This window comes from Oryctolagus cuniculus, chromosome 1, assembly GCF_051225735.1.
Source record: "Oryctolagus cuniculus isolate XC-2025 breed Fujian yellow rabbit chromosome 1, ASM5122573v1, whole genome shotgun sequence".
Taxonomy (NCBI): domain Eukaryota; kingdom Metazoa; phylum Chordata; class Mammalia; order Lagomorpha; family Leporidae; genus Oryctolagus; species Oryctolagus cuniculus.
Window position 1 is genome coordinate 137,903,008 of NC_142867.1, and position 24,826 is coordinate 137,927,833.

General features: G+C 44.7%; 1 protein-coding gene across 7 annotated transcripts in view; it reads right to left on the reverse strand.

Moving 5' to 3' along the window:
- SHC3 (SHC adaptor protein 3) overlaps positions 1–24,826 on the reverse strand; it is a 182,763-nt gene that overhangs the window by 36,004 nt on the left and 121,933 nt on the right. For 6 of the 7 annotated variants that reach the window (XM_089315803.1, XM_089315802.1, XM_070065791.2 and 3 more), the window contains 5 exons: positions 22,623–22,749; positions 10,637–10,787; positions 9,271–9,358; positions 6,691–6,849; positions 1,667–1,962 (listed from right to left, as the gene is read on the reverse strand). In XM_089315803.1, the coding sequence (XP_089171929.1) occupies positions 1,667–1,962; positions 6,691–6,849; positions 9,271–9,358; positions 10,637–10,787; positions 22,623–22,749 (821 nt within the window). The remainder of the gene's footprint in view (positions 1–1,666; positions 1,963–6,690; positions 6,850–9,270; positions 9,359–10,636; positions 10,788–22,622; positions 22,750–24,826) is intronic. The other variant, XM_089315808.1, reaches the window with a different exon arrangement.

Consider the following 24,826-nt stretch of genomic DNA (forward strand, 5'->3'; position numbering starts at 1 on the left):
TGCAGATTTCTAAAAAGCATAGACAAAAAAATATACATTTTTGCACATGACATAGATACTGAAAAAGAAAAACGAGAGCAGGTAGCGTGGGGGAAGTGGTGACTTTACATTTTGTCCTTTCGAGGCAGCTGCCCCACTGGAACTAGGTAGGGCCAGGTGTTCAGAGGGCCAAGAGCTGAGCTGTATGGGCAGTTCAGTCTGGGCGGTAACCCTGCCCCGATGCCCCACCTGCACCCCAGCCCATCCACCATTACCTTGCGTGCCAGTCCCACTGAAGGCTACAGTTCCACCCCTACCTATCAGTCAGGAAAAGCCATGTTCTCAAGTCCTGCTCAGACAACCCTACCCTGCCTTCCTGTTTTCACTGGATGCCAGGTTTTAAGCAGCAGTCCTGGAATTTACTCAGTGCCCAGGTTGATTTCATTCCATTTATTAAACCCAGCAGCACTACTTGGGCTGTGGCCAGGATGAAGCCAAATGTATCTACTGACTGGAAGATGGAAAATTCAGCTGAACTCATGGAATTATTCGGACCCAGTTGTAATGCCAATGATAGCCAAACAGCGTCACAAGGCATTGCTCCTCTGAGTGAGAAGAGACTAATCCTTGGGGGCTTTATCTACTGCTACATCACATTTTGCAGGCTTCACACAAAAAGCTCAGTGATTGCACTTGAGACAAATACCTAAAGCCCAGGGGTCTAAACTTCCTGCCCACTGTGATGTTACTTGGAAGAAAATGTTCTCCCTTTATAGCTTTATAGTTACATCTTTCACACTTAGGTTCTTTTCTTTTTTTTGAGAGGCAGAGAGAGAGAGAGACAAAGTTCCCATCCAGTGTTTCATTCCCCAAATGCCCACAGTGGCAGAATAAGCTGGGGGCTGAAGCCCAGAGCCAGGAACTCAATCCATGTCTCCCATGTGGGTGGCAGGAATCCAATTACTTGAGCCATCACCACTACCTTCAGGAGCGCAACCAAAGCATGAAACAGGAACTGGGAGACTTAGCCAGGCATTGAACCCAGCTACTCTCATTTGGAATGGACACATTTTAACCAGCGTCCCATTCACTAAGCCAAACACCTGCCCTCATAATTAGGTTTTAATCCCAGCTGAAGGTACTTTTGAATATGACATGAACTAGGGACACAACATTTTTTTTTTTTTTACATCACATAGTGATCCAGTGTTTCAGTACTTGTTCATTTTAAAGGACGTGAAATGGACTAGCGGTTAAACCGCCAGGTGGTATGGTCACTGCCCATATCAGAGTGCCGGGGTTCAATTCTTGGCTCTGGTCCCTGATTCTAGCTTCTGTTCAGTGTGCATCCTGGGAGGCTGCCGATGATGGCTCAGATAGTCGGGTCCCATCTGCCTGAGAGATGGGACTGAGTTCCCAGGTCCCAGCTTCGGTCTGACCCAGCCTCAACTGCCGTGGGCACTTGGGGAGTGGATCAGCGTGTCATCTGTCTAACTCTGCCTCTCAAATAAAATAGATTTAAAAAAAAAAAAGAAGGGTGTCAAGGCTTTCAGACTGGACCATGACGATTTTGCAAGTTTTGTAACTAGCACAGGGCCCTGACCAGGCCTAAGTCCCCTGTCCCTGGGCTCTACTGAAGGAGTGACCAGGACGTGGCAGGCCCTGACCTGCACGGCTGTGCACTCACCGTGCCTTCAGGGTCCACAAGCAGCAGGTGCTTGGCCTGGCCGTTGTGCATGCCTGTGAGGACGAAGGAGCCGGAGTTGGTGGTGCTCTTCCTGACGAGGAAGTCTCCATCTTTCTCCAGCAGCCCTTCCGCCTCCTTCCTGCTCATCTCTCCTTGGTACCAAGGCTCGGCCTGCAGTGTCTCCAGCATCTTGGCATCCGGAGCTCGGGGTGAGACAGGACTGATGCACTCCACGGAGGCTGCCTTGTTCAACACAAGCCCTAAGGACTGATTCTTGAGAGCATCTTCAAAAGGTTCTGTCAACAACATTTGCCAGCAAAGTCAGTCCCGAGCAGGCCGAGTGATAAAAACACAATGTGAGAGACAGAAATGCAAAGGCAATTCTTCCATTAAACACTACAGGGGTGGGCATTGTGGTGCAGTGGGTTAGGCCATTGCTTGGGACATCTGCACCCCATTAGAATACTGGTTTGCGTCCTGGCTACTTTGCTTCCTATCCAGTTCCCTGTCAATGTGCCTGGGACACAGAAAATGATGGCTCAAGTACTTGAGTTCCTGCCATCCACGGGGGAGATTAGCATGGCGTTCCTGGCTCCTGGCTTCAGTCTGGCCCAGATCCAACTGCTGCCATTTGGGGAGTGAACAAGTGGATAGGTTTCTGTATCTCTCTCTCTCTCTCTCTCTCTCTCTCTCTGCTACTCTGTCTTTCAAATGGATAAATAAACCTTTAAAGAAAAAAAGTAAGGAAAATAAACGGCTGGTAACATGATAAGACTTGGCGTAACATGTATTTAGAAGCACAGCCCAAATTTTGTCGTGACTCTCTCTGATGAGTCTGCTTTTTTTCCCCAGACAGCCAGGAGGCGTGCATGGTGCCGAGGACTCAGGTTCCTTCTTGTCTAGCTTTGTAGAAAGACTTCGTTTTTGCGCACTGTAAGAGGCCATGTACACTGTGTCCCATCTACTCTCTCTGGAACATCAGCCAACCTCTCTAACAATTTCTGTATAAAAACCTGTCACTGCTACAGGACACAGTAAGCCACAAAGCTTTGATTCCATGCAAAACATAAACCAAACTCACCAAAGTTTCATTTCAAAATCTCTGCACCAAACATTCTGTAGTCACATGTATTGAGTGCCTCTTACGTGACTTGCTCTAGGCTAGAGCTCTGCCTCCCTTTGACCTTCACTCGCTCCCCTGTGGAAAAGTCTCTTGCATGAGTGCCTGAGACCAAGGTTGGCTTCATCCCCTTGGGAACACACTTCTCAGTGCAGAGCATCAGAAGGGTGAGACTGCTGCTCTACCAGTGGCAAAAGAAGCAGCTAGGCGTGTCTGATTAAATCCCTATGTTTGATATTCAAATAAGGATATGCTAAAAGCACCCTGGAAAATGTACAGTGCTTTGCAAGTGCCAGGGATTCTGAGGATTGCTTTGGACCACACTGCCTACCCTGGACAGCGTAAGCACCAGGAACGGTCTTCCCCTGGGCAGGACAGTTCCCGGGACGCAGTTCACATTCTGAATATCCAACACATGCTGTAGACTAAGCTCAGTCTGCTAAATGTCAGTAGACAATGGATGGAGATGAGGTGAATAAATGAAACCAAAATTAGGTCTTCTTGACACTTGCTATAGCTCGTGCAGATTTAGCTGGGCAGTGGGGGTGGGGAAAGAGGTTAAAACTAATGGCTAAAATTAAGTCTGCAGGCTTTCCTTTTTTATCTTAGTTTTCTGATTACTTGGATTGGTAGAAAATTTATATTACACTGTTTCTGTACTATCAACACTTTGCTATTATCACCAGCTTAGTCCTCATCCCCGTTATCCCCACATTCACTTTAATCGCCAGTACTATCATCACTGCCAACACCATGGTGATCACCAACACCAGCACCATCATTTTCACCATCACCATCTACATCATCCCCATTATCATCAGCATCATCATTGTCATCATCACCTGAACCAATAATCAACATCTACATCATCATCATCTTCACTATAACCATCACCATCATCATCATCACCATCATCATCATCATCATGATCACCAAAACCAGAACCATCACCATCTACATCATCATCACCGTGACCGTCATCACCATCCACACTGTCATCACCATCATCATCACCATCATTATCATCATCATCACCAGAACCATAACCATCACCATCTACATCATCACCATGACCATCATCACCATCCACAGTCATCATTACCATCTACACTGTCATCACCATCATCATCACCAGAACCATAACCATCACCATCTACATCATCACCATGACCATCATCACCATCCACAGTCATCATAACCATCTACATTGTCATCACCATCACCATCATCATCACCTGAATTATAACCATCACCATCTACATCATCATCACCATGACCATCATCACCATCCACAGTCATCAGAACCATCTACACTGTCATCACCATCACCGTCACCATCACCATCATCATGATCACCAGAACCATAACCATCACCATCTACATCATCATCACCATGACCATCATCACCACCCACAGTTGTCATCACTATCTACACTGTCATCACCATCATCATTGTCATCACCGCCATAACCAACATGATCACAAACTACATCAGCATCAGCATCACCAAATGCACCATCCAAATTATCATCATAACTATTACCAACACCATTATCTCACTCTAGTGGTTTAAGATAACAACACAAATGCTGGCTCTTTTCATCTCCAGACTTTTCAGCACGCACTGGCCTCTCCAACATCTTATCTGTGTTCTTCTCTTCTCTGGTTTTGGGAGCAAGTGTAGAAACTAATTGATGGGAAATGGGTTCTTGTTTTCATCTTTCTCATCTCAAAAATCAGCACAATCTAACTCTCCTTGGGTTCTAGAGCCAAGAGTCATTGGTAAAATGACCACATTAACTAGTGAAAATGGTCTAACCATGAACACAATGACTGAACTGCAGTGGGGAGATACTGTAATGCCTGGGGCAGAGGTTCAGAGAGCCAGAACTTTGCTCTGCATCCTGGAAAAGTGACTTCACCTTTTTGGACTGTTTCCACATTTTTAAAATAAAGTAATTGGATTAGGTTATCTGTACAGTGGCTCTAAATATTGAGATTCTGCAGCTCTTCTCACTCGGGTGATTTCTGTGAGTCGAATCAGGAGTCCAGTGTCTGGGAAGCCACACTGGCTGAGGACAAACAGAGGGTTGGTGTCACAATGCAGCCTCAGCAGAAAAGCTCTGATCCCTGTTGTGACTTACAATACCACGACAGCAAGTGTTTGACCAGTGAGGCTGTCCTTTAAGGTTACTGGACTGGTGTTGTGGGCGCAGCAATTTAAACTGTTACCTGTGCCGCTGGCATCCCTTATGAGCCCTGATTCATGTCTTGGCTGCTCAATTTCTGATCCAGCTCCCTGCTAATGCACCTGGGAAAGCAGCAAAAGATGGGTGGAGTACTTGGGCCCCTGCACCCATGTGAGAGATCTGAATGGAATTTCTGGATCCTGCTTCAGCCTGTCCCAGTCCTGGCTGTTGCAGTCATATGGGGAGTGAACCAGTGGACAGAAGGGGTGTGTGTGTGTGTGTGTGTGTGTGTCTTCCTCTCCCTCCATCTCCCTCTCTCTTGCAACTCTGTCTTTCAAATAAAATAAAGAAATGTTTTTAAATATTTATTTATTTATTTGAAAGAATTACACAGAGAGAGAAAGAAAGGCAGAGAAAGAAAGAGGTCTTCCATCCATTGGTTCACTCCCCAATTGGCTGCAATGATCGGAACTGCGCCAATCCAAAGCCAGGAGCCAGGAGCCACGAGCTTCTTCCAGGTCTCCCACATGGGTGCAAGGTCCTAAAGACTTTGGCCATCATCTACTGCTTTCCCAGGCCATGGCAGAGAGCTGGATCAGAAGTGCGGCAGCCTGGTCTCAAACCATCGCCCATTTGGTATGCCAGCATTGCAGGCAGTGGCTTTACCCACTACGACACAGTGCCAGCCCCAGAAATATTTTTTTAAAAGGGGGTATAGTTACTTATCCTCTAGCATTCTCCATCTCCTTCTCTGTAAAATAGGGTAGTGATAGACTTAATAATACCTACTGGAAAGTCATTGTGAAAATGAAAAAATATCAGAGATGCCTAATATGTGGTAGAATCTCCTTCAGTGCTGATCTCTTCCCCACCCTCTTAAGCTTGGACAATTCTCAAGGAATTCAGAAAGAAAATGCAAGGATATAAAGCTCTTTGTGATCCCCGCCCCCCCCCCCCCCCGCTCCGGGAACTCTTCCCAAATTCTTTAACAACAATTTCCATGCTCATGAATCAGTTCATGAATGATTTCATTCTCCTAATCAATGCGACCAGAAAGTGAAGAGAAATATGAACAGAACATCCATGGTGCACATCCCCCAAACTAGCCGTCTACACCACATTCCCCACCTACTGATCCTGCTAGTCTTCCAGGGCCTGGTAAGATGTGGGAGGGGGGGCTCCTTTACATTGCCAGTAAGTAGCCAGACTTCTGATACATGGCAGGTGTTTAACAAATATTTGGAGAGGGGGCAGAGAGACATAGAAATAAAGAAATAGAGGGCAGGAGGGAGTACCCTCGTGAGAGAGGAGCATATTGCAATTTCTCATTTATAGGTTCGTCTTGTTTCACAGGTCGCGAGAGTTCTGGGAGACAAGGACATGGCAGTTGGCACTTAGTAGCAATTACTATTTAAATGGATAAATAAATGGACCCATTTCCTTATGTATCATGGGTCTCAATACACCTGCCGATCCTCAAGAGGAAAGTCAATTCCCCAAAGCAGGAATCGGGGCGGCTGTGCCTCGCGACTGCAGAGGGCCCTGTAATCTCAAAGCCTTCCCCAGGCCTGGTCCCCCACCCAGCAATGGACAGGTAATCAGCACTACTCATTAGACCCTACTGGCAGAAAATTCAATAACGTCACAGAGCCCTCCTACAAGGCAGGGGACAAAGCAACCTCAGAAGAAAAGACCAGAGACAAAGGGAAACCCACTCATGTCAAAGAGGTCCCTGCGTGGGCTGCTCTCTGCGCTGCTGGTGGCCGCCGGCTGGGCCTGTGGGGGCATGCGCTGGGTGTTGACGTAGGTGGGTACTTCTCCCGCAGGGGCCATGTGTGGTTTCCCTTCTGGCGTGCTGTAGATGTCCAAGGACCCTGCAACAAGAGAATGAGCCCTCTCCTGTTAGGACGGCGGCACCAGTGGAGACTCTGTAGTCAGCCTGCCACCATCCCCCAGTTAGAAAATCCTCGCTGCAGAGTACATGTTTGCATAAGTGGACGAAGGCCCCTCTTCTGAGCTTGTCACAGCGCACGGCTGTGTCCTGCCTAGGATGCTCTCCAGTCGCTCACATCCACGTGGGATCTTCCAGCCAATGTCAGGGTGCACATGGATCACGCAGGGACACACCGAGGACTCACAGCCTCGCTGCCCTGGGGTTATGGGAGCTGAGCAGGCAGAAGGTGCCCTATATCCTATCCCTTACAAAATCCTCCCAAATCAAAGAACTGAGCAGAACCACAAGCCTCACGTCAAGTGTCAGCACCACCACGCAGGCTGTGTTTAGAATGAGACGCCTTCCTTACAAAACAGAGCCGGCACTGCTGAGTCTGGGACAGGCGTGTGATCGAGGACATGGCCTTGATGGGACTTCCCCAGTAGGGTGGCTGAGGTTGGTTCCTGGGGATCCTGCCTGTTCTGTCACTCAGAGCTGTTGCCCCGGAACACCTGCTTGGGTCACTTGTTCTGTATGTGCCCTGGCTCCAATCCACTTACAGAAACATTCCCAAGAACATCTGTGGCACACACGTTTCTGGAAGGAGCGTGTCTGTCACAGCCTATGGGCAGTGGTGTGGTGAAGCTGGCCCTACAGAGTTGGCATGCTGTTGGTTCAGGGTTTTTGAAGAGCTTTCCCAAGAGCCCTTTGGCACCCAACCTTTGCTTCCCAAGGGAGAAGGAGGAGCCGTGCAAATATTTCTCTGCTAGGCAACAACACCCACGAAAGCTCAAAGTGTACAAATCCTAAGCTCCTAGTCCCACATGGAATTTCTATGTTAGAGGGGCTGTTCTGGGTTATGTAACCTTGCTTAGGAGCAGCTAGTTACAGCTTAAACATTTGTATACTTTGCAAACAAGTCATTGCTCAGAACAGCATTTCACAAACTAATTGTTAAAAGGGGAGGATCGAACGCCTAGTGAATAAGTTTCGGGCAGAACTTTCCCAACTAAAGACAGAGGCAGCGGGTGCTATGCCAGGGCAGGTGGACACACTCATGTTAAATTCATATGCACAGACACACCAGGGGGCTCCATCGCCTGAGAACCTACACATCTAGAAGTCAGGATTGGGAGCTACTGAAAAATGTATAAAAATGTTTGGGAGGGCAAAAAAGTTTGAAATCAAAACACATCTTTAAAGTAGAGATAGATAGATAGATAGATAGATAGATAGATAGATAGATAGATAGATGCTAGATAAATAGGTGATAACTAGATAGATAAATGATAGATGAATGGTTAGCTAGATAATAGGTATAAATAGTAGATAATTTATTAATAGTGGATAGATGAGTAATTGAGAGGTGATAGATACTTGATAGATGTTTATAGATAGATGATAGATACACATATATGAATGGATACAAATAACTGCCTAGCGAATAAACACTTATGTGAGAAGTTAGCAGTTAGTTCTTCCTTCTGTCTAAATTGTTACTGTGATAGCTTGATGTATCTAAGTTGTTTTTAGGCATCTAGATTACAGATAGTTAGACACAGTTCCAGGTAGATTATTCTCAGGGTGTGCTGCAGGTGTCTGTTGTCGTGGGTGCTAAGACATGGAAGCATCCTCTAAAAGCACCCAGGAGACCAATAGCCCTGGCACTACTTCTGTCATCAATGCCCACCCAAGGGCAAGTGTCGTTATGTTCTTCCCGAAGCTGACTCTGGGTGGAGGGCAGGTGAGAAGGGGATGAGACAAGGAGGAGAGGCAGCAGGAACTTGGAAATGGAAGAAAACACACAATGGAGTCACTTCCCCAATTCAAACGTGAAGCATCAACGGGTGCTTCTGGGATGTCCATTGCTCAGCAGCCTTGGGCAAGGAAATTGTCCTCCACCAGAGGACGCCTTCCAGTGACAGTCGCAGGTGCACAGGGGAAGTAAGTGCTGACGGAATGTGAACCAGACCTGGTGCTGCAGGAGGCACCACTGGATCTGTGACAGTCATTGTTTCCAGTTCTATGCTCTCGTCAGGAATCTACTGCATTCCTGCCATGGTTTGGATGTGGCTTGTCCCCCAGAGCTTCTATGCTGGAAGCTTGACCACTACTGTAGTGGGGAGGAGGTGGGACCTTGAAGAGGCAGAGCCCAAGGAAAGCTAATTAGGTCAGCGAGGGGCCCTGCCTTCACAAGAAATTAATACCCATTAATTAACTTTACTTAATAGTAATATCACTACAGCAACACAATGCAGACAGATACACTACCCACAGCAAACGCTTCCAGGGAATCACCTTGCCACTCCACAGGAAGTGGGTGCCCCACTAGGTGGAGGGATTTTTCATAAACGTTCCTCACCTTGCCTGACAGGTGCCTGCTGCCAGTCTTCGCCAAATGTGTCTCCCAAGTGTCTTCCCTGGTAGTAAGTTTGCTCTTTCCCTGCAAACTGCAGACACATGTGAATAAACAGAAGAATCACTTTTTCCCATGTCCCCGTCTTGGAATGCCACAGGACGGAGGCAGGACCACAGAGATGGGACATGCCTGCATTCTCTGCTGCCTTCACGTCTCAGGGTTGGCATTAATATGTGTGCACGTGAGGAAAAGGCTGCATCTCCACCAAAACAACACATGCACCCCTCCTTGTTTTTATAACCCCCAAAACTCCTCCCTATGTGGAACTGTAAAATTGAATTCTCCATAGACGGTCATAGCATTCAACATGTCTCAGAAAAACTTCAGCAAGAGGGCACTTGTATGTCAGGACATACGGTCGCTCCTCCACTGATGATAGGGTTATTGTAAATCCAACAAACCCACTCTGCAGTTGAAAAGAGTATTTGTCCACAATGCACTGCTTCCCCTAGACACCCCCTGTACATCCCAGCTCAACAGCACAGCACCCTGTAAACCCTCAGGCAACTCCCCTGGTGACCACGGGACTGACCCCAAACTAGGCTCACTGCTGCCACCCAGTGTCACCAGCGAGGATGGGACCACATAGCACTGTCGGGGAAAAATTCAAACTCAATTCTTACTCTACTAAATGCATCATTCTTTAAAACCATCATAAAGTAAAAAAAAAAAAAAAATTGTAAGTTCAATCATCATAAGACAAGGACCATCGGCACCTCTCACCCAATACACATAACCATAATGGTTCACACTTGGGCAAGTCTACTCCGTGAAGACCAAGAAATTCCTCTTCCTGTCAGATCTTTGATTTCATTGTTATGTTGCCATTTTTATTGACCCTATTATTACTGACATAAGGTAGAGTAAACTGAAATTTTTCTATAATGAAACATGACTCTAGAAAGCAGTCACCCTACTAGAATTTTAGAGAGAAATGAGGAGAATGAATAAAACAGAAGAACGTAATTCCCATCAGTTTAAGAACCCATAACCACTCTTCACTCCAGGCCTCTTAAAAGCATTAAGTCTGTCTTCCCCTCACTAGGATCACATCATGATGGGATTGGTCCTGGGAGGGAGAAGACCCCAGATCCATACATCAGAGACACAATGTACTTCCAGAGCATTGGGCCAATGCCTTGTAATGTTAAAAAAGTAGCATTTACTCTTTGTATGCTTGTGAAAGCCAATGAAGGAAAGCTGGTGTGTTATTGTGTCAAACACTGAACAGAATGTCAGTCTGAACCAAAATGGAAGAAAATACAAAATTTCAGCTAGTCTCCATCAAACGGAAAAGTCCGAGACTCACCTGAGCTGTGTCAGGAGCATGGGGTCTGTTTTTCAGTCGAGCATCAAGAAAGCCCCCTGGTGGAGGCATCTTGCTGGGAACACTGTTGTAGTATGGGTGGTCTGAGCCCTCCCCCTCTTCCTCTGTCCAGGGCTCATCCAGACTCTGCATTCTGTTAAAAGAGCATTTTCAAAGGCTTTAGCCAAAAAGTGAGCTTGCAGTCAAAACTAAAGTCTAGTGTTGGTACCTGTTCCAAGGAGAGAGAGTTTAGTCCCTGCTCCCTCAGCCACCTGGTTCTCGGGTGTATTTGAGAAGTAGGTGTGTGGTTTGGTCAAGTAGCCCTGCCTCACTCAGAGTTCTATCTACTGGAAAATTCCTACCATATTTGAAAGAGGTTGTTTTGTTAAAGTACACTTTAACTAAGGAAGAAATAAGGAAGAAATATCTTTATGCCTAAAGATAACCAGATTCCTACAGCCCTGGTACTCATTTCAATAAGTCATGAAATTTACTGGAAACAAAATCAACTAAAAAAAAATAGAGAGATTTAGTGGCAGCAGAGAAGATGGTAGAGTAAGGAACTCTGAAAATTCTCTCTTCAATAAAAACAACAAGAAGATTGACACAAAAATATTCTTTTTAAAAACCAACTTTTTCAGTACTCTGGAAATGAACCAGAAGCTTGAAATGACCCGGGGAATGTTTGTTTAAGGAAAAACATGAACAAACAAACAGCTATAAGAACAGTATCGCTGTGGCATTTAAATCACCCTATTTCCATGTCTCTGGTAGCCTTGAAAACCAACAGCCCACAATGCCAGCGAAGACCTATTCCCAGTGGATGATCGTGACTCGAACCGTCTGATCCTTCCTTGAAGACCCAGCTGCCAAGGCTGTCTTTATTTGACCTGATTTGGAGCTTGCTCAGGGCAAAAATTCTCTTCCCCAGGGACATCTGTCAAAAACAATTAGAGGCAGCTGTATAACATTTAGGTCGAATGGTAGGCTAATCAAAAAGCTTAGGAGGAAAGCTGGACGATGAAATGATTCCTAAAGACTCGCATGAGCTCTGAAGAGTTTCTGGAATCTAGAAGACCACATGCATGTGCAGAGCTGTGTGCATGCCTGGGGCCTGGTGTCTGCTCAGGACACATGTGACGATTCCTTACACTCTTGACTCTAGCTGACCTTGAGGCTTGGCACAGGAGAAAATGAAGGCCAAGGTCGAGTTGTCAACTACCTTGATTGAAGGAGTACCCCAACACACACACACAGACTTTGTGGTTCCAGGAATTTAGGAACTCTCTCTCCAATAGTAATCAAGCCAAATAGAGCCATGACTGACATAGGAGGAGTCTTACAAAAAGGCTTATGGAAAATGAACTAACAGCTGAATAATAAGCAAACCAAGCAGAGTAATCAGTGGACATACAAGGAATTTTATAAAAGTTCATGGACAAAGAGTATTATGAAAAAAATATGCATGGACTACATTAATCCTTTGCACTAATATAAACTTTTAATTCCAATCTTCCACAAACATTTTGCAGTCCTTTTACATATTGCAAACAATACAGACATTAGAGAATAATTTCAGAAAAGTCACAAAACAAACACAATAAGCAGCAAGAACAACAAATCCTGGGAAGGGAGAAACTTTATTTTCAGGGTAGCACATTATATTATTTAAATTTCCAGTTTTAACAAAATCTTATGAGTCATGCAAAGAAACAAGGAAGTATGACTCATGCACAGGAAAAAAAAAAAAACAATCAACAGAAATTTTCCCTGAGGAACTCAGACTATGGACTAACTAAACAAAGACTCTCAACTAACTACTTTAAAATTTTTCAAGACTAAAGGAAACAACATAAAAAATAAGCATGAGAAAAATGCCTCATCAAATAGGGAATACAGTATAGATATATAAATAATTTAAAGTTATATAAACTCTAGAGTTGAGAGTTGCTTGACAGGATTAACAGCAGGTTTAATGAGAATGAGAGAACAAAAAGACAGGTCAGTTGAGATTTTCCAGTCTGAGGACCATGAAGAGAAGAGAATTAAGAAAAATAAACAGAACTTCAGAAACTTACAGGACACCATTGAGCCTATTAATTTATACTTTAGAGTCCCTAGAGGAAAGGAGACACTGAAAAGGCAAAATACATTTGAAGAAATAATAGCCAACAATTCCTAACTGTGTAGAAAAATATTTGTCTATACATACAATAATCTCAAAAAGCCCCTCAAAATTAAGATGAACTTAAAGAGATGCACACATTGTACTCACTCTGTTTGAAGCCAAACAGAAAGAGAGGATCTTGAAAGCAGCAAGAGAGAAGCTTTTCACCATGCATAAATGATCTTCAATAACACTAACAGCTGACTTCTTGCCAGAAATGATGGAGACCAGAAGACAGTGGAAGGACATATTCCAAGTGCTCAAAGACTATCTATCAAGAACTCTATCCAACAAACCTGTCCTTCAAAAACAAAGCTTAAATTAAGATATTCTCAGATAAAACTTATTCTGAACAAATTTGTGTAAGAAACACTAAAAGTACTTTAGACTGAAATGAAGACATTCCATATGAAAAATAGAGAATAATAGTAAAGTTAATTGAAAAATATAAATGCAATTTTTGCTGATAACTTTTTTGTTCATCCTCTCTAATTCAAATGGCAGCCAAATAAAGCAGTAACTAGAAATCTGTGTTGATGGGCACACAATGTATAAAGATGTGATTTTTCATAACAGCATCACAGTGGAGGGGAAGGAATGGAGTCACATAGGAGCAAATCTTTCATGTATTACTGAGACCCAAACAGAATTGTTATATATTAAGATACTGATTTAAATCCCCACAATGATAGTCACTTTAAAAGTAGTAATAGGAGGGGCCCGTGCTATGGTGTAGTGGGTTAACACCCTGGCCTGAAGCGCTGGCATCCCATATCGGCACCAGTTCTAGTCCTGGCTGCTCCTCTTCCAATCCAGCTCTCTGCTATGGCCTGGGAAAGCAGTACAAGATGGCCCAAGTCCTTGGGCCCCTGCACCCATGTGGGAGACCTGGAAGAAGCTCCTGGCTTCGGATCGGTACAGCTCCGGCCGTTGTGGCCATCTGGAGAGTGAATCAGCAGATGGAAGACCTCTCTATCTGTCTCGACCTCTCTCTGTAACTCTGTCTTTCAAATAAATAAAAATAAATTTAAAAAAAAAGTAGTGACAGGAACAAGGGAATTAAAACGGTACACATTTACTTAACAAAGAAAAGACAGTAATGAAGGAATAAGCGTAAAAAATGACAAAATATGCAGGAAAATCTTTAAGTGGCAGAGAAAAATTCCCAACTTATTAGCATTTGTATTTGATGTAAATATACTGAATGCTCCAATTAAAAGGTAGAGACTGAGACTGGACCAAAAAAGTGATCTGACTATAGGCTTTCTATGTGCAACACAATTTGGATTGAGAGACTTAAGTAGACTGGTGATCCCAGTTAAAGACAATGTATTGTATAGTTGAAAATTACTATAGATTTTTAATATTATTATCCCCAAAAAGTGGTTAATTGGTGAGATGATCAATATTTTAATGAACTTGATTGAATCTTTCTGAAATGTGTACATTGATAAAAGGTCACATTGTAGCCCATAAGTGCACACAATTGTTTTTTGTCAACTAAAAAGAAACAAGAAAATAAATACTAGGTTGAAAGTCATATGATATAAAAAGACATTTCATGCAAACGGTAACCAAAAGAGAGATGGAATGGCTGTGTGTGCTACACAAAATAGATTTTCATAGAGAATTCGTTTCTAGAGATGAAAAAAGACAGTTTTTAATCATTAAAGGGCAACTCGTCAAGATGACATAACAATTGTAAATATATATGTACCTCACAACAGAGCCCAAAATACATGAAGCAAAATCTGATGAAACCAAAGGGAGAAATAGACAATTCAACAATCATAGTGAGAGACATTAATATGCCACTTTCAATAAGAGAACAACTGTGGAAAACTGGTAAGTTCAACACAATAATCCAACTAGACCTAAAAGACATCAATGGAACACTCTATCCAACAGAAGCAGAATAAATTCTTCTTAAGTGCCTATGGAACACTCTCTAGGATAGACCATATGTTATATCCATAAACACACAAAGTATGTTTTAGACCATAATTGAATCAAACTAGGAATCAGTAACAGAGGGAAATTTAGAGAATTCACAAATATTAGTAATTAAATAACATCTTTACATAAATAATGAGTCAAAAAAGGAAATTAGAAACTGGTTTGAAAGGAGTGAAAACAAAAACATCCTATTAAAACTGATGGAATAAAGCAACAGTGCTTACAGGGAAATTCATAGCTATAAATAGCTATAGGATAAAGGAATAAAGATCTCAAATCAATAACCTGAACATCTATCTTACTAAACTAGAAAAAAAAGAGAAAACTGAACCCAAACCAAGCAGAAGAAGTAAAATTATATTAAAGTGAAAATAAATAAAGTAGACAATAGGAAAACAACAAAGGAAATTAACAAAAACAATAGTTGGTTCCTGGAAGGATCAACAAAGTTGTCAAATCCATAGCTAGAATGACCAAGAAAAATAAAAGTCTAAATTATAAAAATTAGAAACAAAAGATGGGGTACTATTACCAATCATATAGAAAAAAAGAAAATCTATGAAGGATTGTATGCCAAAATTTAGATAACCTAGATGAAATGGAGAAATTCCTAGAAAAACTCAAACTATCAAAACTGACTCAAGAAGAATCTGAATAGACTTGTAACAAATAAAGAGACTGAATTAATTATAATAATAAATAAAACTTACCTTCCAAGAGAAGACCAGGATCATATGGATTTCTGGTAAATTCTACCAAACATTTAAAGGAGAAGTAACAACCACTCTTCTCAAACTCAATCTATGAGGCCAGAAATACCCTGATACCAAAACCAGACAAAGTCACCAAAAATAAACTGCATATCAGTATCTCTTCTGGGGACCGTCGCTGTGGTGTAGTGGGTGCAACCACTGCCTGTGGTGCCAGCATCCCATATGGATGCTGGTTTGAGTCCCGGCTGCTGCACTTCGGTTCTATCTCCCTGCCAATGCGCCTGAGAAAGCAATGGAAGATGGCCCAAGTACTTGGGTCCCTGCACCCACGTGGGAGACCCAGAAGAAGCTCTTGGCTCTGTCTTTGGATTGGTACAGCTCCAGCTGTTGTGGCCATCTGAGGAGTGAACCAGCAGATGGAAGATCTCTTTCTCTGATTCTCCCTATTTCTCTGTAACTCTGCCTTTCAAATAAATAAATAAATCTTAAGAAATGTATCTCTTATGAATGCAGATGGAAAAATCCACAACAAAATTCTAGCAAACCAAACCCAGCAATGTGTAAAAGAATCATACACCAAGACAAAGTGGTATTTATCCCAGTAATGTAGTAATCCTCAAATCAATTACTGTATCATACCAGCAAAATAAAAACACATAATCCTCTCAACCATTTAATAAGATCCAGCAGTACTGCATGGTAAAACACTCAACAAATTTGGATCAGAGAAGTATTCCTGATAAAGGCAGCTAAGAAAAGCTCACAGGTGACATCACTGTTAGTGGTAACAGACTAGAAGCTGTGCCCCCGAGGGCAGGAGCGTGACGGTGTTGTATACTGGTGGTTCTGCTCAGGATGATTAGATAATGAAAAGAAACAAAAGGGATCCAGGGTAGAATGGAAGAAATCAAACTCCCTCTACTAGCAGATAATAGGGCCTTTTTTTTTTTTTTTTTTTTTGACAGGCAGAGTTAGAGAGAGACAGAGAGACAGAGAGAAAGGTCTTCCTTTCCGTTGGTTCACCCCCCCAAAATGGCTGCTAAGGCCGGTGCAGAATGCCGACCCAAAGCCAGGAGCCAGGTGCTTCTCCTGGTCTCCCATGGGGTGCAGGGCCTAAGGACTTGGGCCATCCTCCACTGCACTCCCTGGCCACAGCAGAGAGCTGGCCTGGAAGAGGGGCAACCAGGACAGAACTGGCGCCCCAACCGGGACTAGAGCCCGGGGTGCCGGCGCCGCAGGCGGAGTATCAGCCTAGTGAGCCGCGGCACCAGCCAATAATAGGGCCTTACAAATAAAACATCCTACAGTAGCCACACAAAGCTTTTAGAGTTAATGAATTAGTCAAGCATGACTGATATCTGTAAGATCAGCATACGCCGGCGCCGCGGCTCACTAGGCTAATCCTCTGCCTTGCGGCGCCGGCACACTGGGTTCTAGTCCCGGTCGGGGCGCCGGATTCTGTCCCGCTTGCCCCTCTTCCAGGCCAGCTCTCTGCTGTGGCCCGGGAGTGCAGTGGAGGATGGCCCAAATGCTTGGGCCCTGCACCCTCATGGGAGAGCAGGAGAAGCACCTGGCTCCTGCCTTCGGATCAGCGTGGTGCACCGGCCGCAGCGCGCCAGCCGCGGCGGCCATTGGAGGGTGAACCAATGGTAAAAGGAAGACCTTTCTCTCTGTCTCTCTCTCTCACTGTCCACTCTGCCTGTCAAAAAAAATAAAAATAAATAAATAAATAAAAATTAAAAAAAGATCAGCATACACAATTGATTGCATTTTATACACTAATTAATGAAAAAATAAAACTGACAAACACTTTGATTTATTATTGCATCAAAAATAAAATATTCAGGAGAAAAATTTCCAAAATAGTGCAAGATTTGTATACTGAAAATTTTAAAATTTTATTGAAAAGAATTAAGGGAAATCTAAATAAATGACAGGACATGTTATAATCATGAACTAGAATATTTAAAATAGATAATATAAGAATAATCCTTAAATTGCTCTGCAGATCCAACACAATCCCTGTCAAAATCCAAACTCTTTTTTTTTTGCAAGCTTTCCTAAATTCAGATGGAAGTGTAAGGAGTCTAAAATAGTTAAAACGATCTTGAAAAAGAACAAAAATAGAGGGCTCATGCTTCCAATGTTAAATTTACAAAGAAACAGTATTCAAGACTGTGTTACACAAGTAAAAGTTTAGGCAAACAGCTCAGTGAAACAGAATTGAGACTCCAGAAACAGACCCATACATCTGTGGCCAACTGACATTGAAAAGTGTGTCTAACAAATGGTCCCATGGCAACTGGATATCCATATACGGAAGAATGAAGTGGGATCGCTGTGTCATGTCATACATACAAAATAACTCACAATGGATTAACGACCTGGACGTAAGAGTCAAAACTATTAGAAGAACACAGAGGCATAAATCTTCAGTACCTTGCATTTAGGCAACCTTAGATATGACACCAAAAGTACAAGCAACCAAAGGAAAAAGTAAGTAAACCGGATTTCATCCAAATTGGAAACTGCTATGCTTCAAAGCACTGTGTGAGTAAAGTAAAAATGCCAACTCACAAAATGGGAAAAAGTATTTGCTAATCGTATATCCAAAAGGAGACATCTGTCCAGAATGTTTAAAGAACTCCTACATACCAACAATAAAAACACAGATAACCCAGTCTTTAAAACTGGCCAAGGATCTGAGCAGACCTTCCTCCACAGAGAACACACAATGACCAATAAGCATTCGAAAAGAGCTTTGATAGAATGAAGGTTCAGGAAATGCCAATCAGAGTTGGCAACAACTTTATTCCCTCTAGGGTAGCTATAATCAAAACGATAGCCAATAAGTGTTGGTGAGGATGCTGCATGTATTCTAACCTAAATGGGAATGTAAGATGGTGGAGCCACTTTGCAGAAGAGCTGGGCAATTTTTCATAAAACTTAGCACAGCATACTCACCTGACCCAACAGTTCCACTCTGACGTATACACACAAGAATACAGAAACACGTTTGCACAAAAACTTGCATGTGTGTATCTTCATAGTAACGTTCTTCCTATGAGCTAAAGGTGGTAACAACTGAAATGTCCATGAACTGATGAGACGATGAAGAAAGATGATGTATCCGTGCGAAAGGATATTGCTTGAGCCCTCAAAAGCTGAAATACTGACAGATGCTATAACAAGGGTGAATCCTGAACACATTCTTCAAAGTCAAGAAGTCCAACACATAGTGCAATTATATGAAATGTGTGAAGCCCGCACTGTGGCATAGCAGGTAAGGCTGCTGCCTACAGTGTCGGTATCCCATATGAGCACTGGTTCAAGCCCTGGCTGCTCCACTTCCGATCCACCTCTCTGCTATGCCTGGGAAAGCAGAAGATGGCCCAAGTCCTTGGGCCCCTGCACCCACACGGGAGACCTGGAGGAAACTCCTGGCTCCTGGCTTCGGATCAGCACAGCTCCAGCTGTCGTGGCCAACTGGGGAGTGAACCAGCAGATGGAAGACCTCTCTCTCTTTCTGTCTCTCCTTCTCTCTCTGTGTAACTCTGACTTTCAAGTAAATAAAAAAAATCTTAAAAAAAAAAAAGAAATGTCTGAAATCGGCAAATCCACAAGAGACCAAGATTATTGGTTTCCTGGAAAGAAGAGGGTGGAGAATACGGAGTGACTGCCTAAGGGTACGAGCTTCTTTTTAGGGTTATGAAAATATTCTTGAATTAATGGTGATGATGGTGCAGCCTTTGAAAATGCAAAATCTACTGGACTGTTGACTTGAAAAGGGTGGATTTTATCACCCATGAATTACACATCATCTTTTAAAATAGTAAATGAGCTTTAGCTACAGATGATTTATTTTTCATTGTTTTCATTGTTTCTCTGGCTATTATTGAAATGTCTCTGGATTTCTGTAAGAAAAAAAAATCAGACCATAACTAAAAACCTATACACTTCTAAGTACTATTTCAGATATCCAGTTAAAGATGGGTGAGGAATCCAGATGATAGAGTGTCTCCTTTGAGAATCAACAGAATGGACAAACAGTAATTCACAAGTAAGTAAATCCATACACTCGGCGGGACAAGAAAAGGGAAAAGAGAACTCTCACTCCACACACAGGGAGCAGGGAGGATCCTTCACAGCTTGCCAGCCACTAACATTGCCACACTCTCTCCAGCCTCCCCTACCCCCTGTCCATGTCTCCATCCCAAACAGCACAGGCAAAGAAGCTGATGTAGCAAACTTTCCCCACCTCCGCCAAATATTTCAGGGCTTGGGGAGCGAGCAGAAAAAATCCAAACAGAAGCCCCTGTCTTGGATACCCCCTAGAACTTTAATGCCTTAGAAGGAGACCCTGCCAGTGTCACGTGTGCCCACAGCCCAGGAACGTGGGTCCTGGAGTGGGTGACAGCACTGACAGCTGGAGGCAGGGTGGGTTCTCTCACGGCCCCAGGCTGCCTCCAGTGGGAGGGGTGTGCCTGAAAAAGAAGGCGGAGTAAACCCCAGAGGGCCGTCCTCCCTCTGTCTAAGACCTGTGCAATGGGTATCTCATTGCCATCAAACAGACAAGAGGACCAGCCGGGCAGGCACCTGCAGGGTGAGTTGACAGGCAGGAAGGACCTTGGTTCCTTTTGTTCTAGAAATTGTTCTCTAACACCTGCATTTGTAGCCGAAGTTGTTTTCATGGGTAAGGTCCTGTCTGCTTCCTTTTCTTTCCTCGAAGTCCTTCAAAATATTATTGGATGAAATCATGCACAAGACTTCATGCCTAAGTCTATCGTCAGAAGATATGGTTGTGAAATCAACTGCTCCCACTATTTGTGTACCTATTCTTTTATTTTATTGTAAGATTTATTTTATTTATTTGAAAGGCAGAGTGACAGAGAGGGAGAATCTTCTATTCTCTGTTTTACTCCCCGAATGACTGCAACAGCCAGTGATCCTGGCCCAAAGCCAGCAGCCTAGAACTACATCCGGTTCTCCCACATGGGGAGGGGGGGGATTCTTGTGCTGCTTTCCCAGGTACATTAGCTGGGAGCTGGATTGGAAGCGGAGCAGCCAGGACTCCCACTGGCATTGCAAGCAGCAACTGAACCTGCACACCACAACACCCAGTGCCTATGTTATTCTAAGAGTATGTCTTTGATGCTTATGCAGACATTTAAAAAACACAGAAAAGCATAATAATTTACCTAGCCATTCACTTCTGGGACTAAACAATGTTAGGGAAAATGTTTGGCTCGTGATTAAGATACCGGTTGGGACACCTGTATCCCGCATCAGAGTACCTGGGTTCAAATCCCATCTCTGGCTCTTGATTCCATCTTTCTGCTAATGTGGGCCCTTGGGGGCAGCGGTGATGCTGAAGTGGTTGGTTCCCTGCCACTCACATGGGGGACCTGGGCTGAGTTCACAACTCCTGGCTTTAGCCCAGTCATTGCACGCATTTGGGGAGTGAACAAGCAGATGGGAGTTCTCTTTGTGTTTTCCCTTGTCTCTCTACCTCTTAAATATGTTAGTAAATAATTAAATAAATAATCCTTTTTTAAAAAATGCTGAGTTGCTCTTAGTTTTTCAAAATGATAACGTTTTTGCTATATTCCATGCTTCTTTTTCTTTGAGGAAATACCAGTTATCAAACTCACTTCAGATGGATACATAGCAAAGACAGCAAAATGACTGAGCCGAAGCCAGGAGCCAAGAACTTCCTCCAGGTCTCCCACATGGCTGCAAGACTTGGGCCATCTTCTACTGCTTTCCCAGGCCACAGCAGAGAGCTGGATCAGAAGTGGAGCAGCCGGGACTAGAACTGGCACTCACATGGGATGCTGGCACTGCAGGTGGTGGCTTCACCCACTACGCCACAGCACTGGGCCCCAAAATTAGTTTCTTAAAGCAATTTTTTCAGGGGATGTGGAAGTTAATTCCCTTTCAGAAAACTGAAGATGGAGAAGGGAGGTGAACAATGCCTTCATGATGATGAAGATCCAGGTGGACACTGACTGTGACCATGACAAAGAACACGGCCTTAGCAGTTTGAAAACAGTAAAAAGTTGGGGCTGGCATTGTAGCATAGCAGGTAATGCCTCTGCCTGCAACACTGGCATCCCTTATGGGCGCCAGTTTGATTCCTGGCCACTCCACTTCTGATCCAGCTCCCTGCTAATGTGCCTGGGAAACCAGAGGCAGATAGCCCAAGTCTGTGAGTTCCTACACCCACATGGGAGACTCAGAAGAAGCTCCCAGCTCCTGGCTTCGGACTGGCCCAGCTCCAGCCATTTTGGTCATTTGGGTAGTATGCCAGCGGATGGAAGATCTCTCTCTCTCTCTCTCTCTCTCTCTCTCTCTCCCCCTCCCCCCCCATTCTCCTCTGTAACTCTGCCTTTCAAATAAATACATAAATAAATCTTTTTTAAAAAGTAAAAAGCCAATGTAGAAAAGTTTTGTTTATAGCGAACACGCTGCTACCATTGATTTTCACTATGTAAACTCGACCAACATAGTCCATATGACTTTTGTAAAATGTTTTATGCTGCGTGTAATTTTATTACACCCTAAGGATTCTGCATGGTAGATGTTGAACGTGTTTTATAACACACTAAATAATCATCCACATCACTACATTCCTGTTTTATTGACAACATCGCTGAGGCTCAGAGAGGGTAAGGGCATTCCCAGGACCACACAGAAGGGAAATGAGCTACAGAGCTGTTCAGATACAGAGCCCAGCAAAGCAGAAACAGGCTGGTGGCCAGCAGGAGCCCCCTGCCACAGCATAAGAACAACAGGATGCATAGAACCTGTGGTGACACAGACCCAGGGAGGTGACATATGGAAGCATCACGTGGTTGCAGAGAAAACTGAATGAAAAAAAAAAATTAAATGAAGTCACTCTTCTGTAACCTTGGCTACCGTCACTATAGTTTCCAGGAAATGTTTTTCTGCACATTCCAAGCATCATCCATATGTTGGCTTCCATCTGCTGGCTTCCTGGGTCACAGCCCAGCATTGATCAGGGGTTTGCAAGCCCAGGAAGCCCAGGGATCCACGGGGCCCGTCCAGAGCCCAGCCTGGGGGAGACGGTTTTCAGAGCAGAGCTCATAACACACAGAGGGGCCGAGGCCAGCAGTGCCGCAGGGCTACTCACCGGTCCTGGAGGACAGGAATCTTGGAAGGGCACTGCAAGTATTGTTTAAACCGGAGCTCGAAGGCCTGCCCGATAGAGCCGATGACATCCTGGGCCAGCCCATCACAGCATTCCAGGATGTGACAAGCTGGGAGGGAAGGGGACACAGGTTGGTTAGGGATGGACACTGGTGCTCTCCTAGCCCCTCTACAAAGGGCCCTTCCTGAGGACGGAGGGGCAAAGGGGAAACTTCATGAGCCAATCTAGCTGCAGCTGCACCTCCACAGCTGCAATGCCCCGTGGCGAGCAGGCACTTCTTAGTAGCCTGTTGTCTACTCACTATAGATCCCTGTTTCTAAAGGCTTTCCAAGCCCAAGTGGATGCCTCTTCAACTTCCTTAGGGTCTATAAAACAGCAATTCTGCTCTCCACGGGGAGCCTTGTTTAGAAGCAGACCCCAACAGGACAGGGTTCTGATCTCCACACACTGAATCCCCTGCAGTCCCTGTGAACCTTAAACAAGGAACTTACACTGGTATTTGGTGAATGAGTCTTGATCTACCCAATGGACTCAGAGCAAGCTGTCTCCTTACTTCTCAGTGGGAGCAAAGCACTGACCATCAAGTGTGGCCACTCAAAACAGTAAGTGCAACCTTCTTAGGGTCTTAGTTAATCAGCATGACCGTCCCCATTGCCTGCCAAGTGCATCAGCCTAAACTTGAGGCTGCATGTTCACTGCAGATTCTTAAAAAGCCAGTTTGTGCAAAAGAGTAGATATGTGTGAAGAAGCGGGGGTGGGGGGCAGGTCACATCAAGGCCAGTGAAGAGGCCTCGAGCAGTCTTCCTGCTGGATAGCAGGTGCCAGCCAACACACGAGGGCAGGCTGTGAATCCAGGTAGGACCTCCAGGGAAAAGAGGGATGAATGGGGCAAGCAGAGTGGGGCCCTCCCTGCCCTGGCCTCAGAAAGTAGTACTTCTCCAGGGTGCTGGAAAGTTCTTCCAGGCACCAGATACATGGGCATCCCCCCAGCAGAAGAGGGCCAGGGCCCCCTCCACCACCACCAGCTGACCCTGCAGAGGGGCCTGTGAGCCGCTGCTTGGGCACAGTGAGTTAGTCGGTGTGGACCAGCTCCTACACAGCACCCGTGCAGATCCAGCCATGCCCAGTCAGAAGGGGGCCACTCCTGCTAAACGCCACGTCATCAACTGAAGCTGCAAGGCCGTGGACAGACCCCCAAAATGGGCCAGCTTTTTTTTTTTCCTGACAACAAGTATCAGTCTACCTGAGTCAGCATAGCCAGATGCAGGGGCCCTCTGCCTCTCTCTCACCATCAGTCCTGATGGACAGGTCTTTCAGAGACAGTCCCTCCAGGAGCCCTGGGTCCCCACAGTGAGGAGGGGTCATGGTTTCCTGGCCCCAGCACTGCCTTGGGAGCACCTCTGTGGGAAGCACACAGGGGAAAGGATTTGCTGGGAAGAGCAAGCGTGGATGTACTGTGGCTTCAGGTCAGATGTCACCCCTTAAATGCAGCAGTCTTGTTTTAAGTATGGCTTAGAAATTCTACAAAGGCACAGGTGTCCTGGTTACCTCCTTGTTACTGATCACTAATGTATTATTTTATTATGGATATTATTATATGTTAAATATTGCCCTGGGTATTCACAAAGCAAGCCCCTATGAAGCCATTGCTACAGCTGCACATGTTGTTGACTGATATAATTAAAGCATCTGTTGACTTAGTAAGGAAATAGGGGGCCAGACTTGAGAAAAGAAAAGCCAATAGACACCTCATGCCCCTGACCTGCCTGCTGGTTTCCAGTCGGCCCTGTGCCAGTCCTGCCACCCAGCATTAGCACCAGCCAAGAGGAGTGGCTGCTCAGTGCTTCAGAGAACAAGACAGACAGACTAGAACAGGGTCAAGACATATAGCCTACTTTCTTTTAAGGGGAAATCTTTGAAGTGGAGAACGGAGAGTACGGTTTCTTCAGAGGGGGCTGGATGATCTCAGCCACACACCCTTAACCTTCTACAACCAGATAACTCGGAGCCTGCAGAGGGCGCCCCATAAGTGAGCTCCAGGACATTGGAGCAGGAGGAGGCCCTGGTGGAACCCTGCTGTGGGGTGAGGGCAGAGCCCGGTGGCTCTCAGTGGCAGAGCTGTGGGTAGTGAGTGGACGCGTGGACTGGCAGGAATTAAGTCACCACCCCCAGGTGTAGGACTGCAC